Source organism: Oncorhynchus keta, chromosome 2 (assembly GCF_023373465.1).
Source record: "Oncorhynchus keta strain PuntledgeMale-10-30-2019 chromosome 2, Oket_V2, whole genome shotgun sequence".
Classification (NCBI taxonomy): domain Eukaryota; kingdom Metazoa; phylum Chordata; class Actinopteri; order Salmoniformes; family Salmonidae; genus Oncorhynchus; species Oncorhynchus keta.
Genome location: NC_068422.1, coordinates 36,236,502 through 36,263,589, shown reverse-complemented (window position 1 = coordinate 36,263,589; position 27,088 = coordinate 36,236,502). Strand labels below are relative to the sequence as shown.

General features: G+C 41.9%; 2 protein-coding genes across 14 annotated transcripts in view; both read left to right on the top strand.

The window, feature by feature from the left end:
* Positions 1 to 27,088, top strand: part of LOC118399948 (pleckstrin homology domain-containing family A member 1-like) — a 65,617-nt gene that overhangs the window by 20,647 nt on the left and 17,882 nt on the right. For 4 of the 13 annotated variants that reach the window (XM_052476035.1, XM_052476037.1, XM_035796231.2 and 1 more), the window contains 12 exons: positions 2,317 to 2,373; positions 2,730 to 2,775; positions 8,127 to 8,224; positions 8,601 to 8,732; positions 8,979 to 9,119; positions 9,234 to 9,302; positions 9,792 to 9,856; positions 9,966 to 10,029; positions 11,961 to 12,050; positions 14,881 to 14,951; positions 15,581 to 15,655; positions 16,570 to 19,406. In XM_052476035.1, the coding sequence (XP_052331995.1) occupies positions 2,317 to 2,373; positions 2,730 to 2,775; positions 8,127 to 8,224; positions 8,601 to 8,732; positions 8,979 to 9,119; positions 9,234 to 9,302; positions 9,792 to 9,856; positions 9,966 to 10,029; positions 11,961 to 12,050; positions 14,881 to 14,951; positions 15,581 to 15,655; positions 16,570 to 16,795 (1,134 nt within the window). In that variant the 3' untranslated portion in view covers positions 16,796 to 19,406. Of the gene's footprint in view, positions 1 to 2,316; positions 2,374 to 2,729; positions 2,776 to 8,126; positions 8,225 to 8,600; positions 8,733 to 8,978; positions 9,120 to 9,233; positions 9,303 to 9,791; positions 9,857 to 9,965; positions 10,030 to 11,960; positions 12,051 to 14,880; positions 14,952 to 15,580; positions 15,656 to 16,269; positions 19,407 to 21,991; positions 24,488 to 27,088 lie in introns of those variants that run through there. The other 9 variants (XM_052476041.1, XM_052476071.1, XM_052476066.1 and 6 more) reach the window with 9 other exon arrangements.
* The window catches only part of LOC118399940 (serine protease HTRA1A), a 37,916-nt gene continuing 35,426 nt past the window's right edge, over positions 24,599 to 27,088 (top strand). Inside the window, exon 1 of the mRNA XM_035796177.2 lies at positions 24,599 to 25,223. Coding sequence (XP_035652070.1) covers positions 24,764 to 25,223 — 460 coding nt within the window. The 5' untranslated portion in view covers positions 24,599 to 24,763. The remainder of the gene's footprint in view (positions 25,224 to 27,088) is intronic.

Here is a 27,088-nt window from a genome sequence, read left to right as displayed (position 1 = left end):
TCTGCTGTTTCCTGAAGTCCACGATCAACTCCTTTGTTTTGTTGATGTTGAGTGAGAGGTTATTTTCCTGACACCATACTCCGAGAGCCCTCACCACCTCCCTGTAGGCTGTCTCGTCATTGTTGGTAATCAAGCCTACTACTGTTGTCTTCTGCAAACTTGATGATTAAGTTGGAGGCGTGCATGGCCACGCAATCATGAGTGAACAGGGAGTACAGGAGGGGGCTAAGCACGCACCCTTTTGGGGCCCCAGTGTTGAGGATCAGCGGGGTGGAGATGTTTTTTCCTACCTTCACCACCTGGAGGTGGCCTGTCAGGAAGTCCATGACCCAATTACACAGGGTGGGGTTGAGACCCAGGGCCTCAAGCTTAATAATGAACAGCATTCTTACATAGGTATTTCTCATGTCCAGGTGAGATTGTGCAGTGTAATGGCGATTGCATCGTCTGTGGACCTATTGGGCTGGTTAGCCAATTGAAGAGGGTGTAGTGTGACAGGTAAGGTGAAGGTGATGTGATCCTTGACTAGTCTCTCATGATGACAGAAGTGAGTTCTATGGGGCGATTAGTTCATTTACCTTTGCATTATTGGGTACAGGAACAATGGTGGCCATCTTGAAGCATGTGGGGACAGCAGACTGGGATAGGGAGAGATTGAATATGTCCGTAAACACGCCAGTCAGCTGGTTTGCGCATTTTCTGAGGACTCGGCTTGGGATGCTGTCTAGGCTGGCAGCTTGTGGGGGTTTTACTCGCGTCGGCCACAGAGAAGGACAGCCCTCAGTCCTTGGTAGCGGGCTGCGTCTGTGGCACTATATTATCTTCATAGCGGGCAAAGAAGGTGTTTAGTTTGTCTGGAAGCAAGGTCAGGGTTCTGTGCAGGCCAGTTCATCTCGACAAACCTTTTCTGTGTGGACCTCACGGGGTGTTGTCATGCTGAAACAGGAAAGGGCCTTCCCCAAACTATTGCCACAATGTTGGAAGCATGGAGTCGTCTAGAATGTAGTTTTATGCTGTAGCGTCAAGATTTCCCTTCACTGGAACTAAGGGGCCTAGCCGAACCATGAAAAACAGCCCCAGACCATTATTCCTCCTCCACTGAACTTTACAGCTGGCACTATAAATTTGGGCAGGTAGCGGTCTCCTGGCATCCGCCAAAACCAGATACTTCAGATTGTGAAGCGTAATGCATCACTCCAGGGAATGCGTTTCCACTGCTCCAGAGTCCAATGGCGGCGAGCTTTACACCACTCCAGCCGACGCTTGGTATTGCACGTGGTGATCTTAGGCTTGTGCTCAGCCATGGAAATCCTTTTCATGAAGCACCTGACAAACAGTTAATGTGCTGATGTTGCTTCCAGAGACAGTTTGGAACTCTGTAGTGAGTGTTGCATCCGAAGCCATGAATTTTACGCGCTTTAGCACTTGGTGGTCCTGTTTTGTGAGCTTGTGTGGCCTAACTTTTTGCGGTTGAGCCGTTGTTGCTCCTAGACTTTCCACTTCACAATAACAGCACTTATAGGTGCAGCTCTAGCAGGGCAAAAAAATGGATAAACTGACTAGTTGGTGTCATCCTATGATAGTGCTGTGTTGAATGTCACTGAGCCCTTGTTTGTTGATGGAGATTGAAAGGCTGTGTAGTCACTTTTTATACACAAATAGCCAAATCCACTCATTTGAAGGGGTGTCCACATACTTTTTAATATATTGTGTAGCTACCTCAATTACCTCATGCCCCAGCACATTGACTCAGTACTGTTACTCCCTGTATATAGCCATGATATTTTTACGCATAATTGTTATGCGAAATGGCCCCGCTTAATGTCAAAATTGTTGTTTTTGTTCAAATGTTTTGCGCTTGTAATGCATCATAATGCATCTTTGAAAAATAACTATGACATACCTAATGAATAAAACAAGACTTTGGTGACACCCCCCTGTGTATTTGGAACTTTTGGAAATGAAGCTCCTCCTCCCTGTGCCAGCCCTACAATCTTTACAGACTTAGCTAGTGTGCTAAAACGTAAGTTATTCATGCCTTTTGCAGAGAGTGAATAATTCCTCCATGTTCATTTAATAGAGAGAAAATCTAAGTTCAATCGGAATCTTAATAACCGGACAATGTAGCTTAAATCCACTTTTGTTCTCATTTTTTGTTGAAGTTCCCTCGTAACCCACTGTCTCTTATTTAGAATATCCCAAATGCATAATATGAGAGCACCCCGCATATAAGGTCATGGTTTGCATCAGGGTTTATAACAATTTACAGTATTCAATGCTGTATAATAGTTCCTCACCTAACTATTTCCCAAATAGAACCTGCCCATTGGTGCGGACTGTGTTGGCTCACTCAAACTCACATACATCTCCAAGGTAAGAGATTTGCTCATGAATTTGCACATCATTGATTTTATACAGTCTCGATAGGTGCTTGTTGAAAAAAGGGATATTAATATACACTGTGTAAACCAAACATTAAGAACATCTTCCTAATATTGAGTTGAACCCCCCCCCCCCAGGCACAAACCAATGTGCCTGGCATTTAATATTTCTTTAACCTGGCTTCTTCCCTTCATCTACACTGATTTGAAGTGGATTTAACATCAGTAAGGAATCATAGCATTCACCTGGTCACTCTGTCATGGAAAGAGCAGGTGTTTTAAATTATCCGTGCACGTTCACTGTGAGCAGTCGTTAATTGTGGTTTTTGTACTTCTCTTGCCTCGTAGGTCAGCGACGCCACTAAGCAAAGACCAAAGGCGGAGTTTTGCTTTGGTAAGATTGTTTTGAGAATAACTATTCTCTTTCCTCTGCTCAATTCATATGGAAATGTTTGCAACTTGGCTGGGCTTTTTATGACCTCTTCAGTATTTATAAACCATAGCCACAGATTCTGTAAACTTAGTTCTAGATGTATTTATCTTGCTCCTTTGCACCCCAGTATCTCTACTTGCCTATTCATCTTCTGCACATCTACCATTCCAGTGTTTACTTGCTATATTGTAATAACTTTGCCACCATGGCCTATTTATTGCCTTACCTCTCTTATCTTACCTCATTTGCACATACTGTATATATATACTTTTCTACTGTATTATTGACTGTATGTTTGTTTATTCCATGTGTAACTCTGTTTTGTATGTGTCAAAACTGCTTTGCTTTATCTTGGCCAGGTCGCAGTTGCAAATGAGAACTTGTTCTCAACTAGCCTACCTGGTTAAATAAAGGTGAAATAATAAAAATTGAAATAAAGTTTATATGGCCATGGGCTCTTTTTCCCCAGTTGTGTTAAGCTGAATTGGCCAAATGATGAATACATATGGGGGTAGCTGATTCCATGTTTGCCCTCTTGGTTTATCTGGTTCAGGTGTGTGTGTATGTGTCAGCATTTAAAGACGATTTTATGGTCATTCCGGCATCTGCATTGGCCGTACAGCATTTACTGCGATGCGGCCTCCGTAGAAGTCAGGGCATTTATACTACTAGTGCTTTGTGGTGCAGAGCTGTTGTCACAGATGTGAGTTTGTGTTAATACAGGACGTACAGCCCCACCTACCGTCAACCAATCATGTCAGTGTGCAGCTATACAGAGCCCTCCGCATTGCTAAAACATTTGGGAGGCGCACAGCCATGAAGTACAGAGCTTGATTTGGCCTTCACAAGCCTCCAGAGGTTCTGCAGTTGCGTCGCACCCTCTGTCCGGAGCCTCAGGACCGTATTGCCACATCAGGCATAAATTGGCTTTCAGACTCGGATGGTATACCTTATAGCGGCATATTTGGAAATAGCCACTGTATGTTTAAAAAAAAAATCTCAATAATGTCAATACCGTTAACTATTTATTTTGACGTTTTTTAAAATACATTTGAATATTTGTAACTACTTTTTAACCTCTTAAATGTGAAATCCCACGTTTGGGGAACCTGCGCTGTTCTGGTACTGATTCCGACCAAAATCTTTGCTTATAAATTGATCTGTGAACACCATAGATCGAAAAGAGCGATAGCCCTGGTTCCCAACAGACACAGTAGTGCAATTTCTTTTAAACCCGTGTGACGTAGGATGTGAGATCTGAAACCACTTGTATCTGGGATGTCCCTCCTACCATTTAATTCGCTCTTCCGACTTTCCATCAACTCTTTGCTGAACTGCCCACTGACAAAGCACATGCGTGCAATCCTTACAATGTTGTGCAGTAGGAGAGAGTGGTTTCATCACTGTAGCATATTCAGAGATTGATTTATAGCCATTCATCTAAAATAAATCAGATTTTAAACCAAAACAATATATACTTTTAGGACAATATTAATGAGATGAAAGGTGAGTTCCTAGCAAGTTCAGGAAGCCAAGCTAGATAGAGCTCTGTGAGCCGTTCACAGCGATGGGGGCAAACGTTTTGATCAAGAGAGAAAATATGCAATGTTTCTTTAACACTTAACATACAAATATGTATTTTGCAGTTATAAGGAAGGTGAAATCTTAATAATTGTATAATTTGATGACACTATATTTATAAAGCATACAAGTCCGTTCAAGCCTTGTTCATACAGTTTTGTTGAATAGGATATGCATCATAAAATATTTCATATTATACTTGAACTTGTGTCCTCAAACGTGACTACACCTCAGCAGTTTAACATTTTCTTTTTACCAGAAAGATGAGATTTTAACCTTTTTTAATTGAGTATGCAGCATTACCAGATATTGTTTATGGCCATCTCATTATAAACAACTTTTGGGGGTTACACAGATTTACATTTAACTGGTTTTATGTAAATACCTGCAGTCCTCTTGTGCAATACGGTAGGAGATACATTTTTCAATTTGAAGCTTACCAGTAGTCCCCAGTTAGGTGATGTTTGTTTTAAAAGCACACAACGACGAGAGAGCCTTGTGAGTCACTCACTGTTGTGCAGTACACGCCAGGTGATTTAGTTACAGTATGGAATTCACAACTAAATGTTTGCCAGCTAAATATTTTTTAACATTAAGTTAAGTCTGAAATGTGCTAAATGCTTTGCAATTGTGCATTTGGTTTGATCATTTAGTAGCTAGTTGACTGTCTAGCGAAGCGGTTAGCTTCTTCCAAAATCAAGCTTCACTTGAGAGAGAATCCCCAATGTTTGTTTTGTGCATGAAACAGAGTATAACAATTTGTTTTATTATTTGTATAGCTTTATAAGCTGGCATACATGTCCTTAAAATAGGTCAGTGGATCAGTGGGGTTTGAAAATAATGCACCTGTGTTGAGTTCCGGTATTTCCGAATATCTTGGTGGCACAAGGTTGGTATGACAATCTGGATACCGCCTAAGCCTAGTCGTGGCTCTGATGCTGCTGTGTGACTGAACCTCACACGTTTTGTGTGTGATTGCAGCTGTGAGTCAGATCTTAGATGACCTCTCCCAGCTTGTTATTCACTTCTATTGATAACCCCCACCACCTTTGGTACACCTCTTCAGCCAGACTGTGTTGGTACAGCTTAAAGTGGGGTAAATTGTTTGTGGTAACATGGCATATACACACCCCTGTCAGATACCATTTTAGCACATTTAGATTAATTGCCTAATCTTATTTTATTCCATGGTCTACTTGTCTCAGTATGTTTAACAAAATGCCCATGCCATGTCTGCCTGTTACTGATTCTCTCCCACTCATTGAATCACTCATTTATTCCACAGCATTAATGTTCAATCAATGGTGATGATCTCTCTGCTTTCAGTTTCTATCACTGTGGGATTTGTGTGGACATGACTTGTGAGAAGGACTCTAAAGTGCAACCATTTTATTGTCAAATATTTTGCTGTGCCAGATAACCTTTGTAATGATTAGGCTTCGCTGTACTGCTGTTTCTCAGTGCCCTAGAGCACAGATTTGTGACCATGGTGGTTGCACCATTACTACAGAGAGCCACTTGTCTCAAAAGTTGTCACCCATATTACGGCATAACGTTTTTTTCCTTCTATTGCGCGCTGGTCTGGATGCATCTCTGTTGGTGGGTCGCATTTTACATTATTAAACTGTCGCAGGCTGTTCCAAAACCACTTGCAGGCCATTAACACCTTGTCAGTCATGTTATCTCTAGTCCTGCAGATTAAATAATTGTTCCTTTTTATGATGCAAGTATCAAGCTTGGTACACTAATACAGGATACCTTCAGGAACATTTTAAAGATTAGAGGCAGTCTGGGAAGCCTGTCAGTCAAAGAAAATTGGTTAAAACGGAGAGAAGACGGCGAAGTTAGAGGGATATTAAGAGCCCAAAATCTGTCTTCTCCAGCAGGTGCTGTTTTTTCATGTTTCTTTGCTCACCATGCAATGAGTTTTTGTATTGACGGTCAATGAGTGTCGAATTTGGATAAAACATTTTATGGCTTATTTGCTGAATGTGTCTTATTTGATTGTATAGATGTTTTGTAATGCTTAGGTTGTTATGAGTGTACTGATTTAAGAAAGAAACACTATCGGAATTGTGCCTTTTGTTCACAAGCGTGTAGCCCTCATTGGCCCACCTGATCTTGCCTCCGCCCGACTGTTTTCCATTTTTGAATAAATGTGTTTTCAATGTTAAAGCGGCCACTAGAATATCTGATCAATATAATGGGTAATCTGTGGGTAAATTCTTCCAAACAATATTTAAATGAATTTGTAATTTTATCTAGGCTTGGGCGGTATCCAGATTGTCATACACTATATATTCAAAAGTATGTGAACACCCCTTCAAATTAGTGGATTCGGCTATTTCAGCCACACCTGTTGCTGACGTGTATAAAATTGAGCAACCAGCCATGCATTCTCCATAGACAAACAGAAAATGCGATTCTATGGCCAAGCAGCTTCACACAAGCCTAAAATCATCATGTGCAATTCCAAGCGTCGGCTGGAGTGGTGTAAAGCTCTCCACCATTGGACTCTGGAGCAATAGAAACGTGTTCTCTGGAGTGATGAATCACGCTGAGAGAGAGACTTAGTGATGATGGTGTTTAAGTTGTGCTTGGCCATGCAGTCATGGGTGTACATGAAGTACAGGAGGGGACTAAGCACTCACCCCTGAGGGGCCCCCGTGTTGATGATCAGCATGGCAGAGGTGTTGTTGCCTACCCTTACAAACTGGGGGTGGAGGGAGGTCTTTACTACTGGGGTCCTTAGCTTAGTGATGCACTTTGTTGGCACTGATGTTGAACGCTGAGCTGTAGTTCATGAACAACATTCTCACATAGCTGTTCCTTTTGTCCAGGTGCGAAAGGGCAGTGTGGAGTGCGATTGAGATTGTGGATCTGTTGGGACGGTATGCAAATTGGAGTGGGTCTAGGGTTTCCGGGATGATGGTGTTGATGACCAGCTTTTTAAAGCATTTCATGGCTACCGGCATGAGTGCTACGGGCAGTAGTCATTTAGGCAGGTTACCTTCGCTTTCTTGGGCACATGGACTATAGTGGTCTGCTTGAAACTTGTAGGTATTACAGACTCGGTCAGGGAGAGGTTGAAAATGTTGGTGAAGACTATTGCCTGTTGGTCAGCGCATGCTCTGTGTACATGTCCTGGTAATCGGTCTGGCCCCGCGGCCTTGTCAATTTTGAACTGTTTAAAGGTCTTGTTCACATTGGCTATGGAGAGCGTGATCACAGAGTCGTCCGGAACAGCTGGTGCTCTGAAAGGCATTTAGCCCGTCTAGTAGGCTCGGCTATAATGTAATTTAACACATTGATCAGAAGGGGAGAAGGCGAAAAGTAGAGGAAGTTGGGGATTAAATAATTAAGATATAACGATATATGGAGACAGGAGTGCTCACTGTGCCGGAATCAGGAATTGACCTAAAAACCCTTTGTGATTGACAAGTGCGTGTGTGATTTGTGATGGCCTCCAGCCCTTTTTTGTTAACATTGGGGATGAATGGTCATTACAGAGGGGATAGGTAGGGCTGCTGATGGCTTTGATGCCATTTTCCACTCTCATAATGGACCCAATGCTCCTGCTATGCCTAGTCTTATTAGTAACAGCAGACAATCCTCTCTCTTCCCTCTCAACCAAGCTCTAATTAAGCTACAGTGTTTTATGTTGTCAACTTTTGAATTGGGTCACTTACTATGGTCTTCTCTTTCTTGGCCGTTCCCTGCCTCTTTCTCAGTCATCAATGCTGGCATGAGGAAATTCTTCCTCCAGGCCAATGATCAGCAGGACCTGGTGGAATGGGTGAATGCTCTCAACAAGGCCACCAAAATCACTGTGAGTCTCACTCAATTCTGCACTGTCTTCTATTACTAAGGACCTGAAGACCCAGCCTAGTCCTCTTTAGAAAACAATGATTTCCTGTTCATGACTGAATATTTCCTGTTAAAGTGAGTAAAATCTCAAGATTTCACTTGTGTGTGATTCAGATAGTGACTCAGGATGGTGTATTGTTGGTAGACCTTTCTGCCCTTGATTTGGGGGAGCTGTGCAGTACTCCCACTCTAATCTTGGAATCTCTCCAACCTCAAAAAGGGCTAGAAACAGGAGAGGATGTCTGCAGAAGTGATTAACCAACATACACAGAAACAGTCACAGAATCGAGGTCTACTGTACATGTTATGAATGTTTGTCACACTGTATTCTCTTGCAGGTGCCAAAGTCATGTAATGCCCAACAGAATGTGGAGAACCAGAAAGCTCTTCTGGACATCCTGGGACCCAAGAAGCAGGTCTCCTACAGGACTGACATCATTGGGGGAGTTCCCATCATCACCCAGACGCAGGTAGCCAAGGCTAGCCGCCCTACCTATCCCTAACCCTAGCTAGTTGCATGTCAATAGAGTTGCAGTTGATAGTTTGCGCATCTACAGTCCTTCTTTAGGGTCCTTCTTTAGACATAATGACTTATGTCTAACCCCATAACTCGGCCTCACTAGATATTGCCTTACCTAGTCAGCCTCTTATTAAGTTGTAAATTTAACTGAGATGTTGTGGATGTAAATCACCTTTGGTGTATTACCCTCCAACAGCAGGAAGGGGGAGAGGGCCAGGAGGGTTCGGAGCGTGAGTTGCTGCGGAGGTCGTACAGCCAGCTGCCATACTTCCTGGGCAGGCCGACCCAGGACCGGGCGGTCATCAAGTCTGGATACTGTGTGAAGCAGGGAGCTGTGGTGTGTGTAATGGACTATGGTGGGGTACAGTGAGAGGCTCTGAGTTTGGGGTACTTTAAGTTAAAGTATGAGGCCATGAGTATGAGGAAGTATATTGCAATTTTGTTCCCCCAGATGAGAAATTGGAAAAGAAGATATTTCTTACTGGAGGATAACACCATGAGTTACTTCAAATCAGATCTGGTAAGCAATTTTCATTAACACTGGAAAGAATACCGGAATGACTTATTACACGCACTCACACACTGGGTTTGTCCTCTTGTCCTGACACGCTCCACCTCAAGTCCTTGGAATCTTGTGCCATTGCTACACATGTCCTAGCATGCCCCTGTCTCTGTGCCCTACCACACACACACACACACACACACACACACACACACACACACACACACACACACACACACACACACACACACACACACACCACAAAGCACTTCCATGCATGCCTATATTTTGCACCAGCATGTGTCTATTTGGCGTGGACAGTCTTTCTCCCTTGTCTTCCAAATATACTGTATCAATAAGGTCTTGAAAGTTGGTTTTACTCAATAAAGATGATTCCTAAAGACTGGAGCAAGTTTCATAGCACACGTTATAGCAGTATGTTATACATTTTGGGCTCTTTAAAATTTTATTTTTCATTTTCTTGAACCGCTCCCACTCTCTCTTCAGGAGAAGGAGCCTCTGAGAATGATTCCATTGAAGGAGGTCCACAAAGTTCAGGAGTGCAAACAGAGGTACTTCACATCTCTCAACATTGTCATGGTAGAACGTAGCCTCTACATCTACCTACATTTGGCATGTAGCCAACTTTGATTTTGATCACTGTAGGATTTGTATTTCCAGTGACATCATGATGAGGGATAATCTCTTTGAGGTCGTCACCACTTCTAGGACTTTTTACATCCAGGTGAGAAGAGAACCAACATCTTTTTACCAACACACTATTACATAATGTCTAAATCAGGGATGGGCAAATTTGGTGGGGCCACAAAAAATCTGAACTAATGATGAGGGGCTGGAGTGGCTGCTGGCGTACCACCCGGGAGACCCACAGCCATACACTGGCTGAATTCAGTCGATGATAGGACATAGACAAGTTGTAAATACAACAACATGTACTGATATGTTATCATACAAAAATTGAGACGTATGGTCTGTTTACATATATTTTAAAGGCTATTTATACAGAAAATGTGTAAAACCAGTACAAACTGTATTTATGAGTATACAACAATGTTTTAGGTTGACAAATTATATTACGCAATTTCTGATATCTCCTGCATAAATAAAAATCAGGATTTTTGCCTCTACAGCCATTCATTCCAGTTGGTTCCAGACTGGTTTGATATTCTCCTTGACTTGCCATTTTCACCCCATTCTGGAACTTGGAGGGTTTATGACATAGATTCTATTAAATTATATGACGTGTGACCTAATACATTTCAGTTAATTACGATAGCTCCTGCCTTGGGCCAATCAGTGTATTTTTGTAAATGCTGGCTCTCTATTGTAAGATGCATAATTTACCCAAATTTCATCAGTCTGTCTGAGATATCACATACAGCGACAGGTCCACAGTTCCCTCCCCGATTTCACCTTGGGGGACAATTCGCAGTTTTACAGCTCATTTCCTGCAATTCTACACATTTTGACATAGGGTGCAGAGAAATGTTTGCATTTTTAGGCTAATTTCCTGCAATTCTACACATTTTGCCCTGCCTTCTGCCATGTTAATATAATATCTGAGTTTTATTTTTTACATTTTTTTTATTTTTAAATTGTACCTTTATTTTACTAGTTAATTAAGAACAAATTCTTATTTTCAATGACGGCCTAGGAACAGTGGGTTAACTGCCTGTTCAGGGGCAGAACGACAGATTTGTACCTTGTCAGCTCGGGGATTTGAACTTGCAACCTTTCGGTTACTAGTCCAACGCTCTAACCACTAGGCTACCATGCTGTCCCAACGGCGGTGAGAGTGATTTAAAATGGTGGTGGTCCTTCTGTGGCTCAGTTGGTAGAGCATGGCGCTTGTAACGCCAGGGTAGTGGGTTCGATTCCCGGGACCACCCATACGTAGAATGTATGCACACATGACTGTAAGTCGCTTTGGATAAAAGCGTCAGCTAAATGGCATATATTATTATTATTATTAAAATCATTGGGGCCCCACCGGTCAGTAATTCAACCACGATTATGACAAGTTTAGATAGCTAGCTAGACTAATTTTCCAATCGCCACCAAAAACATTGCTGACATGGGCTAATTGAGTGATAATGAATCGTGTTCTGAAAGCAGCTCTGCACTGGTCACTAGCTGGCACAGCTACAAAGTCATATAATCTGATTTTAAACCTACCCATAACCACACTGCTAACCCTAATGCCTAACTTCAAATTAAGATCAAAAAGCTCATTTTTGTTTTCATTCATTTTTTGGTAATTTTATAGGTAATTTTGATTTAGCAGAAGGCCTATCTAAGGGGATATCGCTCAGTTCTCCCTCCAGGACAAGACATGACAATAAATGTAAACCTGTGACTGACATAACACAACAACAAACTGCTGATGCACAACTACATTTCAAAATCGCACCTTGTGTATTCTACTAGTGTAACTCAACCGTAAATTGAGAACCCCAATAATGTTTTGAAATATATTTTGGGGAAATTGATCCACAGGCTGGCAGCCAGTTTCCCGTCTCTGGTGTAGATTAATTTCAAGAATTTTACCCCTTCGGTATATTTCTTTCCCTCACCCACTTTACTATTTGCCACTTATCCCCACTCCCTTCCTCCACCCCCCTCCCTCATCCTCCCCCGTCTCCTCTTTCTTTGCAGGCTGACAGTCCAGAGGAGATGCACAGCTGGATCAAGGCTGTCTCTGGTGCCATCGTAGCCCAGCGGGGACCTGGGAGATCTGCAGCCACAGTATGTAACCACCCAGCAGGCCACTGGGTTTATAGGGCTACTGCATGCGCTGTCACTTCTGGCCAGTCTCCTGTCTCTCTGGTCCTTAGTAGCAACACAAACTGATCTGATCTCCATTTGTTTCACGTGTTCATGGCAGCCCAAGCCAAGAGCGACGGCTCAGACACACACCACACACACAAACAGTGAGGATGCAGGGAGGAGTGAAAAGTATGTCACATTCTGTACTGACTGCAGAGGGTAGAGGTTGGCATCCTCCCCCTTCTATTGTAGGTTTTTGCCCTCTTCGTGGCATTGCATAGGCAATCGCCACATCAGGGTTTCCATTAGAAAACTGTGGCACCGGACATTTGACCGGCAGCATTTTAATTTACTGGACATTTGAGAAATGTGTCCATTGGGTGCGTAACCTGATAAGGGTGTCCACCCACTGTGCTCAAAATGACAGATCACATTTAGATGATGGTAATTCATCTTAACGGAACATGCAAGTCAAGGATGCAACGATGACTTCTGTTGTGCGTTTGAAGATGTTAGAATAACTGTCCACATGTACTTTTCCTCAGCCAACAAGATGAGTAATGAACAGCAACATCACTAGTCTATGTCCCCTCTACTATCCCCCGTAGTAGAAAAGTGTACCTATTCTATTGTTCAGCTTGTCGTTTTGTGCGAGAAAGAAATGGGGTATTCCAAACAAACTCTGGGACAGTTGTGGGAGGATACATCACAAATTCATGTAGCCTAGACTACATCAAAAACATTTTTAAAAAGCAATGAGGCTGATGCAACAGAGCAGGACATTTAGCTTAAAATGTTGATCAACTATTATTTGTTCACATTATAGGCGCAGCAATGTGCACAAGGCAGTAGACTACTTGCTGATGTTCGTTGCATAATGCAGTTAACAGTAAAACACTGTAGTCAAAAGCGCACTGCACATGTGAGCGGTTTCATGAGACTGAGATGAAAATATCTGTCTGAAAATGGGGAGGTCTGTTTTCAAACAAGAATCAATATCACTCCCTACAAACATACCCCTATGGAACAATCCTTGGATAGCTTTTAAAAATTCACAGATAAATTGTCCCACATGGAAAACTTAAGGCATAGAAACTGTAAATTACTTGGTAATAGGGAATACAATTATTTCCATGACAGAATTAAAAAGCAATTTTGGACTGACCAATGTAGATATTTTCAAATACATGCAAGTTTATATCACTACATTTCAATCTAAAATCTTTCGGATATCAGAGCAATGTTGGGGGAATTCTATTTGAGCCAGAAAATGATACTCATATGATAGATAAGATATACTAAACCTTGCAGAGATCCTATCCAACTGACAGTCTCTTAGAAAATAATATCAACTACTGGTACCAAGACCTAAAAGGATCTGATATGGCACAAGATGGAATATTGGAACAAAACTAACAAAATTATAGTTAATTAAAATGTATGCTTAATCCAGTATTGACTAATGTACAGAATGTATTATACAAGAGACAAAATTCAGAATTTCTCCAGCACAACGGTTGAATCATGTTGTAAGCGTAAAACCAACACTGACTCGATGATTCATGCCTTCTGGGAGTGCTGTAAAGTCTGAACGTAATGGGCGCTGTTAGAAAGTTGGCTGTCAGAAGTTTTACAATATACATTTACTTTAATTCTGTCTGCATATTTCAAGACATGGCATATGAGGGTTGGTTGAGACCCAATGGGTTGTACTGTACTTTTCTCATCAATCATGTAGAAAACTTTTGCTTAACTGAAAATCAAGTGATCCTGCATCGTTGGGATGGTGGAAGAATCAAATGCATTATTATTTGAAGATTGAAAGGGTGTGGGCGACAGAGAAGGGCAGAGTGGCGCAGTTTGAGGCCATGTGGAGTAGAGGGAACGTGGGTCTGGGCAGATGCGATGTCGAAGTTTGCGTGCGTCTGTCTGTTGTCTTTTGTCTGTTTTAGGTTTATTGTTTGACAAACAAAATTAAATCTTACAAAAAGAGAGAGGGGAAATCTTTTGGCTGCTGGACAATGAAAGATAATTGATTTGAAAGCCAGTAGAACATGAGAGAAATAGGCTACTGGTTTCAATGGCATATGGAAGACTTGATCAAATATTTGCCTCCAGGTTTAGTCATCTTTTGGCTAGGCTACTTTGAAGCTAGGTAAAACAAGCCTCATAATATGTAGTACAACATTCAGGTTTCAAACAATTAAGCATATGTTTAAAAAAAAAAATGCATACTGTTTCCAGATCATTGCAAAGTGGTGTGTGGCGCACTGAAGCTTGCCTACCGTTATATCCACTTGAATGGGAAGTGCGCTTCAATTATCAGTTGAGAAATAAAAATATCAGCTCTTTTTAATGGTGGCAATCAAAGCAGTTAACACAATTTTATTAAGAATTGTTTCACAGTGATTGGGATTATAAAAGCTAATTTCACTCTCGCACTGTCTGAGAGATTAAACTAGGCTCTGTATCTTATGCTGTATGCTGTGCCAATTTAATTCCACCAAATGATGCTAATGAACCCATCGACCAATAAGCATGACATTGACTGGTATTTCCATTAATGAATATGCGAGAAAGCATTTTGCAATGGGATTTTTTTATTCTCCCGGACAGTTGGCTTGCGCCAATTTGATATATCAGCTTTTATTTTTTTTTATCAGCCAAAAGCAGGCTATTACCGACTAACGGAAACCCTGCTCCACATGTATACTTCTCTTTCTACCACTCCCTCTCTTCCCCCTGTAATGTGGGCTAGGCTGGCCCTCCCCAGCCTGCTCTAATCCAGCTGTCCACTGTGTTGTTGCAGATGCGGCAGGCCAGACGGCTGTCAAACCCCTGTATACAGAGGTATACGGCCCGAATCGGGGAGTGCAGCACGTATGTCAGCTCCTGTACCCCAAAGTGCCTTCTATATACTGTTGGTTTTCACTCACTTTTTGTTTTTTTATGTCATGGTGTGGACTGGAGAGTCACCCATCTGCCTCCCTAAAAAACAAACTGTACATGTCCCTCCCTGTGTGGGCTTTAATCCCTCCACCCCACTGCCCATTCCATAACTTCCAACTCAAAGTCCTCCTCTCCTCTACCTCTGCTTCTTTGCTTTTCCTGTCTTCCTCTCCATGCTCTACCTCAGCCCTGGGGTTAGTCCCATAAACTCATTCCCTTGACTTAATGTATCTTAACCTCCCTAGACCTCTGCAGCTAGTCACAACCTCCCATTCACTTCCACACCCCACTCACTCCCACTTCTTGCTATTCTTGCTGATGTCACCATTGTTGAAGATGACAACTTTTTAAACATCCCTCTGTAACTTTGAAACCCTTACTACACACACACACACACACACACACACACACACACACACACACACACACACACACACACACACGAATGCCTCTCTTGTACAGTGATGAAAGCTGTTGCACAGACCTGTTTCCTGTCTCTTGTCTAAGTCATGTCTCTTCATATGTCTCTGACTCTCCTTGACTTTTTTTCCTCTCTGCAGTCTCCTGCAGCTGTGTACCTGTCTTAGATGTCTCACATCCTGCCTGTCTCTAGTTCTACCTCCTGTCCGCTGCCTGTATGTGTGTTTACTCTCTCAAACTGTTGACTTGCATAACCCAGTTAACTTCTCATTTTCTAAGCCAAGACAACTTGCAAGTCTGAATGAATGTTGTCTTTGGGAACTAAACCCTAGTCTTCTTAACATCAAAAAACAGTTTAGCTGTTGGTGTGTTTTGTGTTCTGCATGTTTGTATGGTGACGACTTCTGTATAAGCACATGTACTCTGAAGCTCTTAAACTTACCACCCTGGCATACTTGAAGAATCACTCAGCCCTTTGTTTACTCACACATAAGCCGTTGCGGTGTAGGTGTTTCCGTTGCATGGTCTGCTTCAAGTCATGCACATATGTTTTGGCAAATGTTCTGTGCCCGGCTGTATGATGCAGAATTATGATGACTTTGGTGATGCTTTACACAACAGATTTGGGAGAAAATATATTTTGGAATAGCCATCAAAGGCAATCAGGAGTTATTTAAGTATCTGTCACTAACTATGTTTCCTGGGTAAATGGATTGGGTAAGTAGGTGCATCTGCGTATGTTGCCTCCCAATAACAACACCAACTGGTCACTGACATGTTTTTCTTTTTTACTTACTTTATTCCCCACCCCCTCTTGTTTTTTTTACAGAGATTGAAATCTGACAGTGAAATACTAACTTTAAAAAAATGAGCACTACCACTTCTTCTGCTTTTCACTACCACTGCACTCCTCCCAGCACCCGTCACTGCTCTGCTAGCACTTCTATGGTCTGCAACTGCGGCTACCACTACTTCTACTACTACCACTACTTCTACCACTACTTCTACTACTACCACTGCTGCTGCATCAGCCGCTACACCAAAAGTCTGGCACGGGCTCTATTCACAACTCACCATGTTTCCCGTCTGACTGTGATTCTGTGGGACACACCCCTCCCTCCTCTCTCAGCAGGAGCACTGTGGCCGTTCCTCCCCTTCCACATTTTACCGCAGCCAACCGGGGCCCCCCGTCCCTCGCTCGCCCATATCTGCAGTGCCACCCTACCCAGGGTGCCCTTCTGTCGCGGGCAGTGCACGCTCGGAGCCTTGCGTGGGACAGCGAGCACTTCATGAGCCTCCTGCCGCGACCCAACCACGCCCGACTGTCCCTGCAGGAGACACGCCTGTCCAAGTGACCGCCGACACTGCCCTCGAGTCGCCATGGAGACGGCGCAGCAGCTTCGAGCCCTACCCACCTGAACCCCCCCTTGACCTGGACGCTGACAACTTGCCGGTCAGCGAAGTCTGACCCATGAACTAGCCCCACACTACCCCATAACCTGGCAGAGGGGGTGGGCTACAGAGTAGAGGCTGTATGACAACGGGGGAAATGAGAAGAATGCTTTTGAATATCTGAGAGTAGCTGAACAGTGGGCTGCTTGTCTCATTTCCACCAGACTGAACAGAAGTCATCTGGATGGAAATGACAGAAAGCAGGCACTGAATTCCAAGCCAAAGTTGGTCTGTATAATGTGTCTGACTTCCAACCATCTCAACCCCCTGTTCGTGAAGCTGTTAATCTACCCCAGTTAGTCAACCCTAGTCACATTAGAGTTGGAGGTCACTCAGACAATGAGACAGGGGGGTTCTGTTCTCTCGTTTTCATTGTTAGGCATCTACTCAGTGGTCAAGGCATGTGGACACTCACATGAAGTCCTGGAATTCGCTGTCTCTGTGTGGGCTGGGAGGGTGAGATTCACACTGAACTCTACACCAAAGATTCCGCGCTATTTGCCATTGTCTCCCACCTGCTTGCTCTGTTCTTATTTAATAGGGTTAATTCAGTTTAGAAAACGTTTTTATGTTGATTTAAAATATACACCGAGTGTACGAAACATGAGGAACACCTTCCTGATATTGAGTTTCATCCCCTTTTGCCCTCAAAACAGCCTCAATTTGTCAGTGCATGGAGTCGAAGGTGTCAAGTGTTCCACAGGGATTCTAGCCCATGTTTACTCCAATGCTTCCCACAGTTGTTCAGTTGGCTGGATGTCCTTTGGGTGATGGACCATTCTTAATACACACGAGAAACCCAACAGCGTTGTAGTTCTTACCCACTCAAACTAGTGCACCTGGCACCGACCATACCCTATTCAAAGGCACTTCAATCTTTTGTCTTGCCCATTCTCCCTCTGAATGGCACACATACACAACCCATGTCTCAATTGTCTCAAGGCTTAAAAATCCCTTCATCTACACTGACTGAAGGGGATTTAACATGTGACATCAATAAGGGATCATAGCTTTTACCTGGATTCACCTGGTCAGTCTGTCATGGAAAGAGCAGGTGTTCCTATTGTTTTGTGCACTCAGTGTATACCTGCAGCTCATGACTACGTGGACTCACACAGATTAATTCAGACATTTGTGAGGCTAATATGTTATACCACTCTGTGCCAAGCAAGCTAGTAAGTGGATATTTTTAAAGGTACAATGCAACATTTCTCAATATCAAAGAATTTCTGGGTAACAATTAAGTGCATTACTGTTAAAATGACAAAAATAGCTTCTTAGCAAAGGGCTATTTCTCAATCAAGATTTTTGCTTGGTCTTTCTGGGAGTGGTCTGAGTGAGGGGCATAATTGGAAGACCCTAATGGGAGGGATATCTAACCTGAAAACCATCTGTTACTGGCAGAAGTTTGAAACTCCTTTTTGTTTGTAGTTTATTCATTTATACCATCACCAGGCAAGCCAATCTCATCCCACCAACTTACATTATCTTCACAATTTCAAAGTATTATTCCAACCTCAGTGTGGAAATATATACAAAACACGGAAAAATCATGTTTTTGACTGCACTGTGCCTTTAAGGCAGCAAGCTATATTCTCTAATGACTGAATAGTTGTCAAGTAACATAGAACTAATCATACCTGTTAATTTCATGCATTCACTGTTGTTTTTGTTGAACTAATGTTGTCTTTAGTTATTTACTTTAATTTATGGTATGACCAAATGATTCTAACATACATTTTCTTCATCTGACTTTAAACCCTACAACAATCCCACTCTCCCCACACCATAGTATTACAGTTAGAAAGTTGTTGGTAAACACTGTGGACTGGTACGAGAGGACTGTGCAGTTCTAAACCAAGCCATGTACATTTGCCTAATCCTAATCCTGCTGGGTACTGTAATGGGGTTTGGATTTGTACCAATAGGACTTCGGTGAGAGAGTGAGTTGTGCAACAGAGTGGGGTGGCTTCATTAAGGGACCAAAGTGAAGAGCAGTTACTTCTAGGGTAGGGATGGTCATTGTCTTGCAGAGATGTTTAAATTAATACTCCTACTGGCCACCATCATGCTTGACCCCTGACCTCTTCATACCTATATACTGAACAGTGGCTTTAACCATTTTTTTTGTGACTGCTGCCCGATTTTGTTTAGTTATGACAAAATTGACACTGACTGCTTTGTTCTGTGTGTGTGAAAACATGGTTTTCTTTGGTGACAGTTTGTTGGGATTGTTTTATTTTATGTTGTAATATGTGTTTAGATGTATATTTCCGTTTGAACTTCCCTGTGCCTGTATTGCAAGGTAGTGAAGGTCAACCCAACCATGCTACTCAATGGTCTTATTTCAATAGATCTCATTAGTGGTTCTGCAAAACCATACAGCTGCTCAAGTGCCTGCATAAATTCTATTAAAAACAAAGCTGTTCTAATCCATTTTGTCTTGTGTACTAGATTTTAATTGTCACTATTTATTATGTGGATGACTTGAAAGAAATAAACACTTAGAAAATGCTCATGTGTTGATTTGAATTATTGCAATTCTGCTCAACCTAGATGAGCAACAGCTCATGATCTGCTCATCCAACTTTCCCACTTGCCATTTACATAAATAAAATCAGACTAAATCCAGATGACCCAGACAATTACAATTCTATGAAATCATAAACCTGGCTAAATACTAAGAAATGGTTCAACCTCTGTTACTCAGCCTAATAGTTAATTGTAAGACTACTCTGCCCCCTGGTGGTGAAATATTAACATTTTGCTTTCTTCCCAGAGTAGAACTGTCATGACAACTCGCTCCTATACAGACTGACCTTTTGTAATAGTCAGTTAGCAGTCAACATTGTTTAGTGTTGTGTGTGATTATAAGTTGTGTGTGTGGTTGAATGGAGGCCCACGGTGACAGTGATGTCATACAGTTGCTTGTGGACAACAAAAACATCTGGATAGACTGTGGGCCGGTACGGCTCTCAGCGCCTGGAGGAGCTCAGTCTCTCTGCCTTTATTGGCCTACAACGGGCTTTTGTGAGGCTTCTGAGAGACAAATAAAGCTGCAGTTTGCCCTAAGAGACCTTTGCATGTACTCATGCAGAATGATACATCACACCAACAATGTGTCCAAGTTGAGATTTGTCTTGCTTTATTTTGACTTATTAGGGTGTAACCTAAAGTCGATTTCATCCAAAGGTATTTTATTGGGTTGATATTGACCCTATAGGTTGCCATGTCATTTTCACAAAATACATTCAAATGGCAAGAGTGTTTACAACACCAAATGTCATGAACTCCCCTCTTCTTAGCAATGCAAGACAAAGTGAACCATTATGAAAACAGGACCCTCTCCATTGGGATGGAGGAGGATGGTAGGCAAGCCCCATAGCACCACACGGGGGCCCTAGGCAACCTCCATCCCAATGCCTGGGCCATGAGTATTGGTCCAACCACCTCATTAGACCATAGTCATTAAAATATCCCATAACCAATCGTATGTGAGAGCGGTTTATGACCGTGATTCATTGGTCCATTGTTTGCTGGATCTTTTACAGCCCACCACAGGCATCTAACGTAACAGAGCTGTGTTGTTCACTACACTATATAAGCCACTAGCTATAACATAGGAATTTCCGCTTCTCACACATGCAATTGGCCTATATTTCCTCCAATAACAACAATTTGTTTAATCTTCAATATGTGCAACTTCAAACTGTTTGGATTTCTGTTAGAATACCACGAAGAACAATTTGCTAATTATCATAGGATCAATGTTTGTTGAAATAAAAAGCTTTGAATGTTAGCTTTGCTTACAAAATTGATTATGATTCATCCCCACCCAAGTTCCCCTCAAATTGGTTTCTGTTTAGTTTTGTTCATTTCTGACCACACATATGGCATAATTAATGAATTAAGAAATTGTGTATTTTTTTATAAGATTGAGCAATAATGATTTTATAACTGGCTTATAACCCACAGCCACCATAAAACCCCTCACACCATCACTTGCTGTTTTTGTAGCCTAATTACATGAGTTGAGTAAGTTGCTAAGAGTGACTAGTTCGTATAGGGAACAGTAAAGAACTGGATGTTTAGGGCTGAAACTCCATAATCTCCCTGGCAGACCTATATACATGCTTAATGACCAGGGGTGTAAAGTAATTAAGCAAAAATACTTTAAAGTACTACTTAAGTTGTTTTTTGGGGGTATATGTACTTTACTATTTAGATTTTTAGAATGTAGTGAAGTAAAAGTAATACAAAAATCTAAATAGTAAAGACTATCTTAATTATTAGCATTCAAAATGTAATGAGTACTTTTGGGTGTCAGGGAAAATGTAAAGAGTGAATGTAAAATGTACTTTTTACTCCATACATTTTCCCTGACACCCAAAAGTACTCATTACATTTTGAATGCTTAGCAGGACAGGAAAATCATCCAATTCTGCCTCTGATCTGGCAGACTCACTAAACAAACATTCTTTGTTAATTAGTCATTTCTGAGTGTGCCCCTGGCTATTCGTAAATAAAACATTTAAATCACAAATGTTGCCGTCTGGTTTTTAAATAAGGAATTTGAAATGATTTATACTTTTACGTTTGATACTTAAGTATATTTAAAACCAAATACTTTTACTTTTACCCTTGAAAGTTACCATCACAAGACGCAGGCCTCCTTACTGTCCCTAGAATTTCTAAGCAAACAGCTAGAGGCAGGGCTTTCTCCTATAGAGCTCAATTTTTATGGAATGGTCTGCCTATCCATCTGAGAGACCCAGACTCGGTCTTGACCTTTAAGCCTTTATTGAAGACTCATCTCTTCAGTAGGTCCTATGATTGAGTGTAGTCTGCCCCAGGGGTGTGAAGGTGAACGGAAAGGCACTGGAGCGACGAACCACCCTTGCTGTCTCTGCCTGGCCGGTTCCCCTCTCTCTACCGGGTTTCTCTGTCTCTAACCCTATTACGGGGGCTGAGTCACTGGCTTACTGGTGCTCTTCCATGCCATCCCTAGGAGGGGTGCGTCACATGAGTGGGTTGATCTTCTTGTCTGGGTTGGCTCCCCCCTATGCTCCTTCTAATTCTCTCTTTCTCTCATCTCTCAGAGGACCTGAGCCCAAGGACCATGCCTCAGGACTACCTGGCCTGATGACTCCTTGCTGTCCCCAGTCCACCTAGTCATACTGCTGCTCCAGTTTCATCTGTTCTGCCTGCGGCTATGGAACCCTGACCTATTCACTGGACACCTACCTTGTCCCGGACCTCCTGTTTTGGAGTCTCTCTCTACCGCACCTGCTGTCTCTAACTCTGAATGATCGGCTATGAAAAGCCAGCTGACATTTACTCCTGAGGTTCTGACCTGTTGCACCCTCTACAACCACTGATTATTATTATCTGACCCTCCTGGTCATCGATGAACATCTTGGCCATGTTCTGTTATAATCTCCACCAGGCAAAGCCAGAAGAGGACTGGCCACCCCTCAGAGCCTGGTTCCTCTTTAGGTTTCTTCCTAGGTTCTCGCCTTTCTAGGGAGTTTTTCCTAGCCACCGTGCTTCTACATCTGCTTTGCTTGCTGTTTGTGGTTTTAGGCTGGGTTTCTGTATAGCACTTTGTGACATCGACTGATGTAAAAAGGGCTTTATAAATACATTTAGTTGATTTTCTATTAATGTATCTTTACTTTTACTCAAGTATTACAATTTAGTACTCTTTTCACCACTGTTTATGTCCTCTCATAATCTCTCCTGTTCTAAGGCAGTTTATAGATTCCTATTGATTGGAGAATTATCATATCAAGTTAATCAATGTTATAATGGCCAACACAAATGAATGGGAATTTATTATTCACTATTTAATTTTCTAAACAGCTAAATTAAAATGGTTATCTAAAGGTACATATTTTGATTACTCCATCCATTACAGGTACAGTGCATAAAGAAAGTATTCAGACCCCTTCCCTTTTTCCACATTGTTACGTTACAGCCTTATTTTAAAATGGATGAAATAAAACATGTACATACAATACCCCACAATGACAAAGCGAAAACAGGTTTTTAGATTTTTTTTGGAAATGTATTCAAAATACAAAAACATACCTTATTTACATAATACAGACCCTGCTATGAGACTTGAATTTGAGCTCAGGTGCATCCTGTTTCCATTGATCATCCTTGAGCCGTTTCTACAGCTTAATTGGAGTCCACCTGTAGTAAATTCAATTGACTGGACATGATTTGGAAAGTCACACAACTGTCTATATAAGGTCACTCAGTTGACAGTGCATGTCAGAGCAGAAACCAAGCCATGAGGTCAAAATAATTGTCTGTAGAGCGTCAAGACAGGATTTTGTTGAGGCATAGATCTGGGGAAGAGTACCAAAACATTTCTGCAGCATTGAAGGTCCCCCAAAACACAGTGCCCTCCATCATTCTTAAATGGAAGAAGTTTGAAACCACAAAGACTCTTCCTAGAACTGGCCGCCCGGCCAAACTGAGCAATCGGAGGAGAAGGTCCTCTCCTCTATGGAGATGGGAGAACCTTCCAGAAGGACAACCTTCTCTGCAGTACTCTACCAATCAGGCCTTTTTGGTAGAGTGGCAAGACTTAAGCCATTCCTCAGTGAAAGGCACATGACAGCCCGCTTGGAGTTTGACAAAAGGCACCTAATTACACTATATTAAGATTCTCTAGTCTGATGAAACCAAGATTTAACACTGTCCTAAATGCCAAGAGTTACGTCTGGAGGAAATCTGTCACCATCCCTATGGTGAAGCATGATGGTGGCAGCATCAAGCTGTGGAGATGTTTTTTAGCGGCAGGGACTAGGACACTAGTCAGGATCGAGATGAACGGAGCAAAGTACAGAGATATCCTTGATGAAACCTGCTCCAGAGCGCTCAGGACCTCAGACTGGCGTGAAGATTCACTTTCTAACAGGACAACTACCCTAAGCGCACAGCCAAGACAATGCAGGAGTGGCTTCGGGACAAGTTTCTGAATGTCCTTGAGTGGCCCGGACATGAACCCGATCAAACATCTCTGGAGAGACCTGAAAATAGCTGTCTAGTGATGCTCCCCATCCAACCTGACAGAGCTTGATAGGATCTGCATAGAAGAATGGGAGAAACTCCCCAAATACAGGTGTACCAAGCTTGTAGCATCATACCCAAGAAGACTTGATGCTGTAATCGCTGCCAAAGGTGCTTCAACAAAGTACTGAGAAATACTTATGTAAATTTGAGTTTTATTTGTTTATAGATTTGCCAAAATATCTAAACCTGTATTTGTTTTGTCATTATGGAGTATTGTGTGTAGATTGATGCAGGGGGAAAAACGTTGTAATCCATTTTGAGTCAGGCTATAGCTAACAAAATGTGGAAAAAGTCAAGGGGTTTGAATACTTTCCGAATGCACAGTATCTAACTACCATCGTGGGTTCGTCCAGCCTGTTCAAAGGGTCTAGTCATTCAGGCCAGTCCAGTACTTCGATCCACTGTATATTCTATAAGTGTAACATATTCCAAGTTAAGCCTATAATTAACTCAAATAGGCCTAAATGCAAAATAAATAAATACCGAAGCGTTAGGGCGTCACACTCATACACCAATTGCAATGCGTTTTATTGTCTGGGAAGTGTGGCGGGTCATGTGGAATTGAATAGGCTTTAAAAATGCAGTGTCAGCTAAAAAACGCTAAATCTCATATTGGTGCGCAGTGGAAGTGGAGCTTTCCAAATCCCTCTGTATCTGCAGTGGCTGCTCTGCTCTACAATTTTCAGCTAACATATTCAAACTTAATGCAAGTTTTAGAGTAGCCCTGACACTTTTTTGTTTACTTCACAATTTTTGGGCAACAGTCCGTTTCACAGTAATCCACCATGTTTTGGTCACTATTGTGCGTAACCGTTTGCTTGGCATCCCTACCTGCCGAAGCACAGATCTCAAATAGGTACGTTATCGGCTGTCCCAGTCGTTGTGACAAGGCGATGTGCCCACGTATGCCAGTTGAGTGCTTAGCAGGAAAAATCCTCGACCACTGCAACTGCTGCCCGGTGTGCGCCTCTGGAGAGGGCGAAGCGTGCGGCGGCAATGGGAAGCTTGGAGACCCGGTGTGTGCAGAGGGGTTGGAGTGTTCGGTATCGGGCGGAGTGAGCTACTCTGCCACCGTCAGAAGAAGAGGGAAGAGCGGCGTTTGCGCCTGCAAAACTACCGACCCTGTATGTGGCAGCGACGGTGTATCATATCGTAACATCTGCGAGCTCAAGAGAGTCAGCAACCGGGCGCTGAAACTTCAGCAGCCACCTGTTCTGTTCATTCAACGGGGAGCTTGTGGAAAGGGTAACTTATTTATTAGGCATATTCTTTCATTCCACCACTTGAATGTGCTAATTGTTTTATCAGTCCTTCTGGTGGATTCCTAACTTTAAATCAGTGCTAATGTAACTCAGCTATAGACGCAAATACAATGTCTTCAGAAAGTATTTATACCCCTTGACTTACTCCACATTTTGTTGTGTTACAGCCTGAATTGAAAATATATTTTTTTCATCCATCTACACACACAATACCCCACAATGAAAAAGTGAAAACACGTTTTTAGAAATGTTTACAAATGTATTGAAATACAGAAATATCACATTTACATTAGTATTCACACCCCTGAGTTAATACTTTGTAAAAACACTTTTGGCGGTGATTACAGCTGTGAGTCTCTTTGGGTACGTTTCAAATCAAATCGTTTCTAAGAGCTTTGTACACGAGGATAGTACAATATTTGCCCATTATTTTCTAAATTCTTTAAGCTCTGTCAAGTTGATCATTGCTAGACAGCCATTTATTTTCAAGCCAATTTAAGTCAACTGTATATAACTCGGCCACTCAGGTACATTCAATGTCATCTTGGTAAGAAACTCCAGTGTAGATTTGGACTTGTGTTTTAGGTTATTGTCCTGCTGAAAGGTGAATTTGCCATCCCAGTGTCTGCTGGAAAGCAGATTGAATAGCTGTATTTGGTTTCTTTTTATCCTAAAACAACTCCCTAGTCCTTACAGATGACAAGCATACCCATAACATGATGCAGCCACCACCATGCTTGAAAATATGAAGTCATACTCAGTGATGTGTTGTGTTGGATTTGTCCCAAACATAACATTTTATATTCAGGACAAAAAGTGAATTTTTTTGCAGTATTTCTTAAGTGCCTTGTTGCAAACAGGATGCATCTTTTGCAATATTTTATTCTCTATAGGCTTCCTTATATTCACTCTGCCATTTAGGTTAGTGTTGTGGAGTAACTACGATCTTGTTGACCATCCTGTTTTCTTATATCACAACCATTGAACTCTGTAACTGTTAAAATCACCATTGTCCTTACGGTGAAATCCATGAGCAGTGTCCTTCCTCTCCGGCAACTGAGTTGGGAAGGATGCCTGTATCTTTGTAGTGACTGGGTGTATTGATACACCGTCTAAAGCCTAATTAATAACTTCCCCATGCTCCAAGGGATATTCAGTGTCTGCTTTTCATTTTGTTTTACATACTGTATCTAGCATCCGGTGTCTCTTTGAGGCATTGAAAAACCTTCCTGTTCTTTGGTGTAATATGTGCTTGAAATTCACTACTCGATTGAGGGACCATACAGATAATTGTACTGTATGTGTGGGGTACAAAGATAGTGATTATTGATTTTTTTTATGATTTATTAATGATACCCTATTGTTGGACACCAAATGAGTCCATGCAATTTGTTAAGCACATTTTTACTCCTGAATTTATTAAGGGCTTGCCATAACAAAGGGGTTGAGTACTTACATTGAAAGTATATAGTGCAAGTGATCAATGCTGTTCAAGACTCTTCACAAATTATTCAAGCAATTGAGAAGATCTCCACGGACCTGCGACCTTTGCATGCTATCTTGAACATGCACACTTTCTATTATTACATGAGAAAAGGTTTATAGTTAGACTACAGTAGGCTAGCCTCAAAATGTGGCTATGGATGTTACTCATTTGAAGGTTGGATAAATACTGTTAGGTAAGAGAGCCTATTGTTTGGTGGACAACAAACAAATATCAACATTTAATGCTGGGATAGTTACATCGGAGCCACTGACTTAATCTTATTTTTTTACTTTAATTTCTTATTGATTTGAGGACATGAATCCAACATAGAATTTGTTAGCCTATTAACTTGTCGACAAATT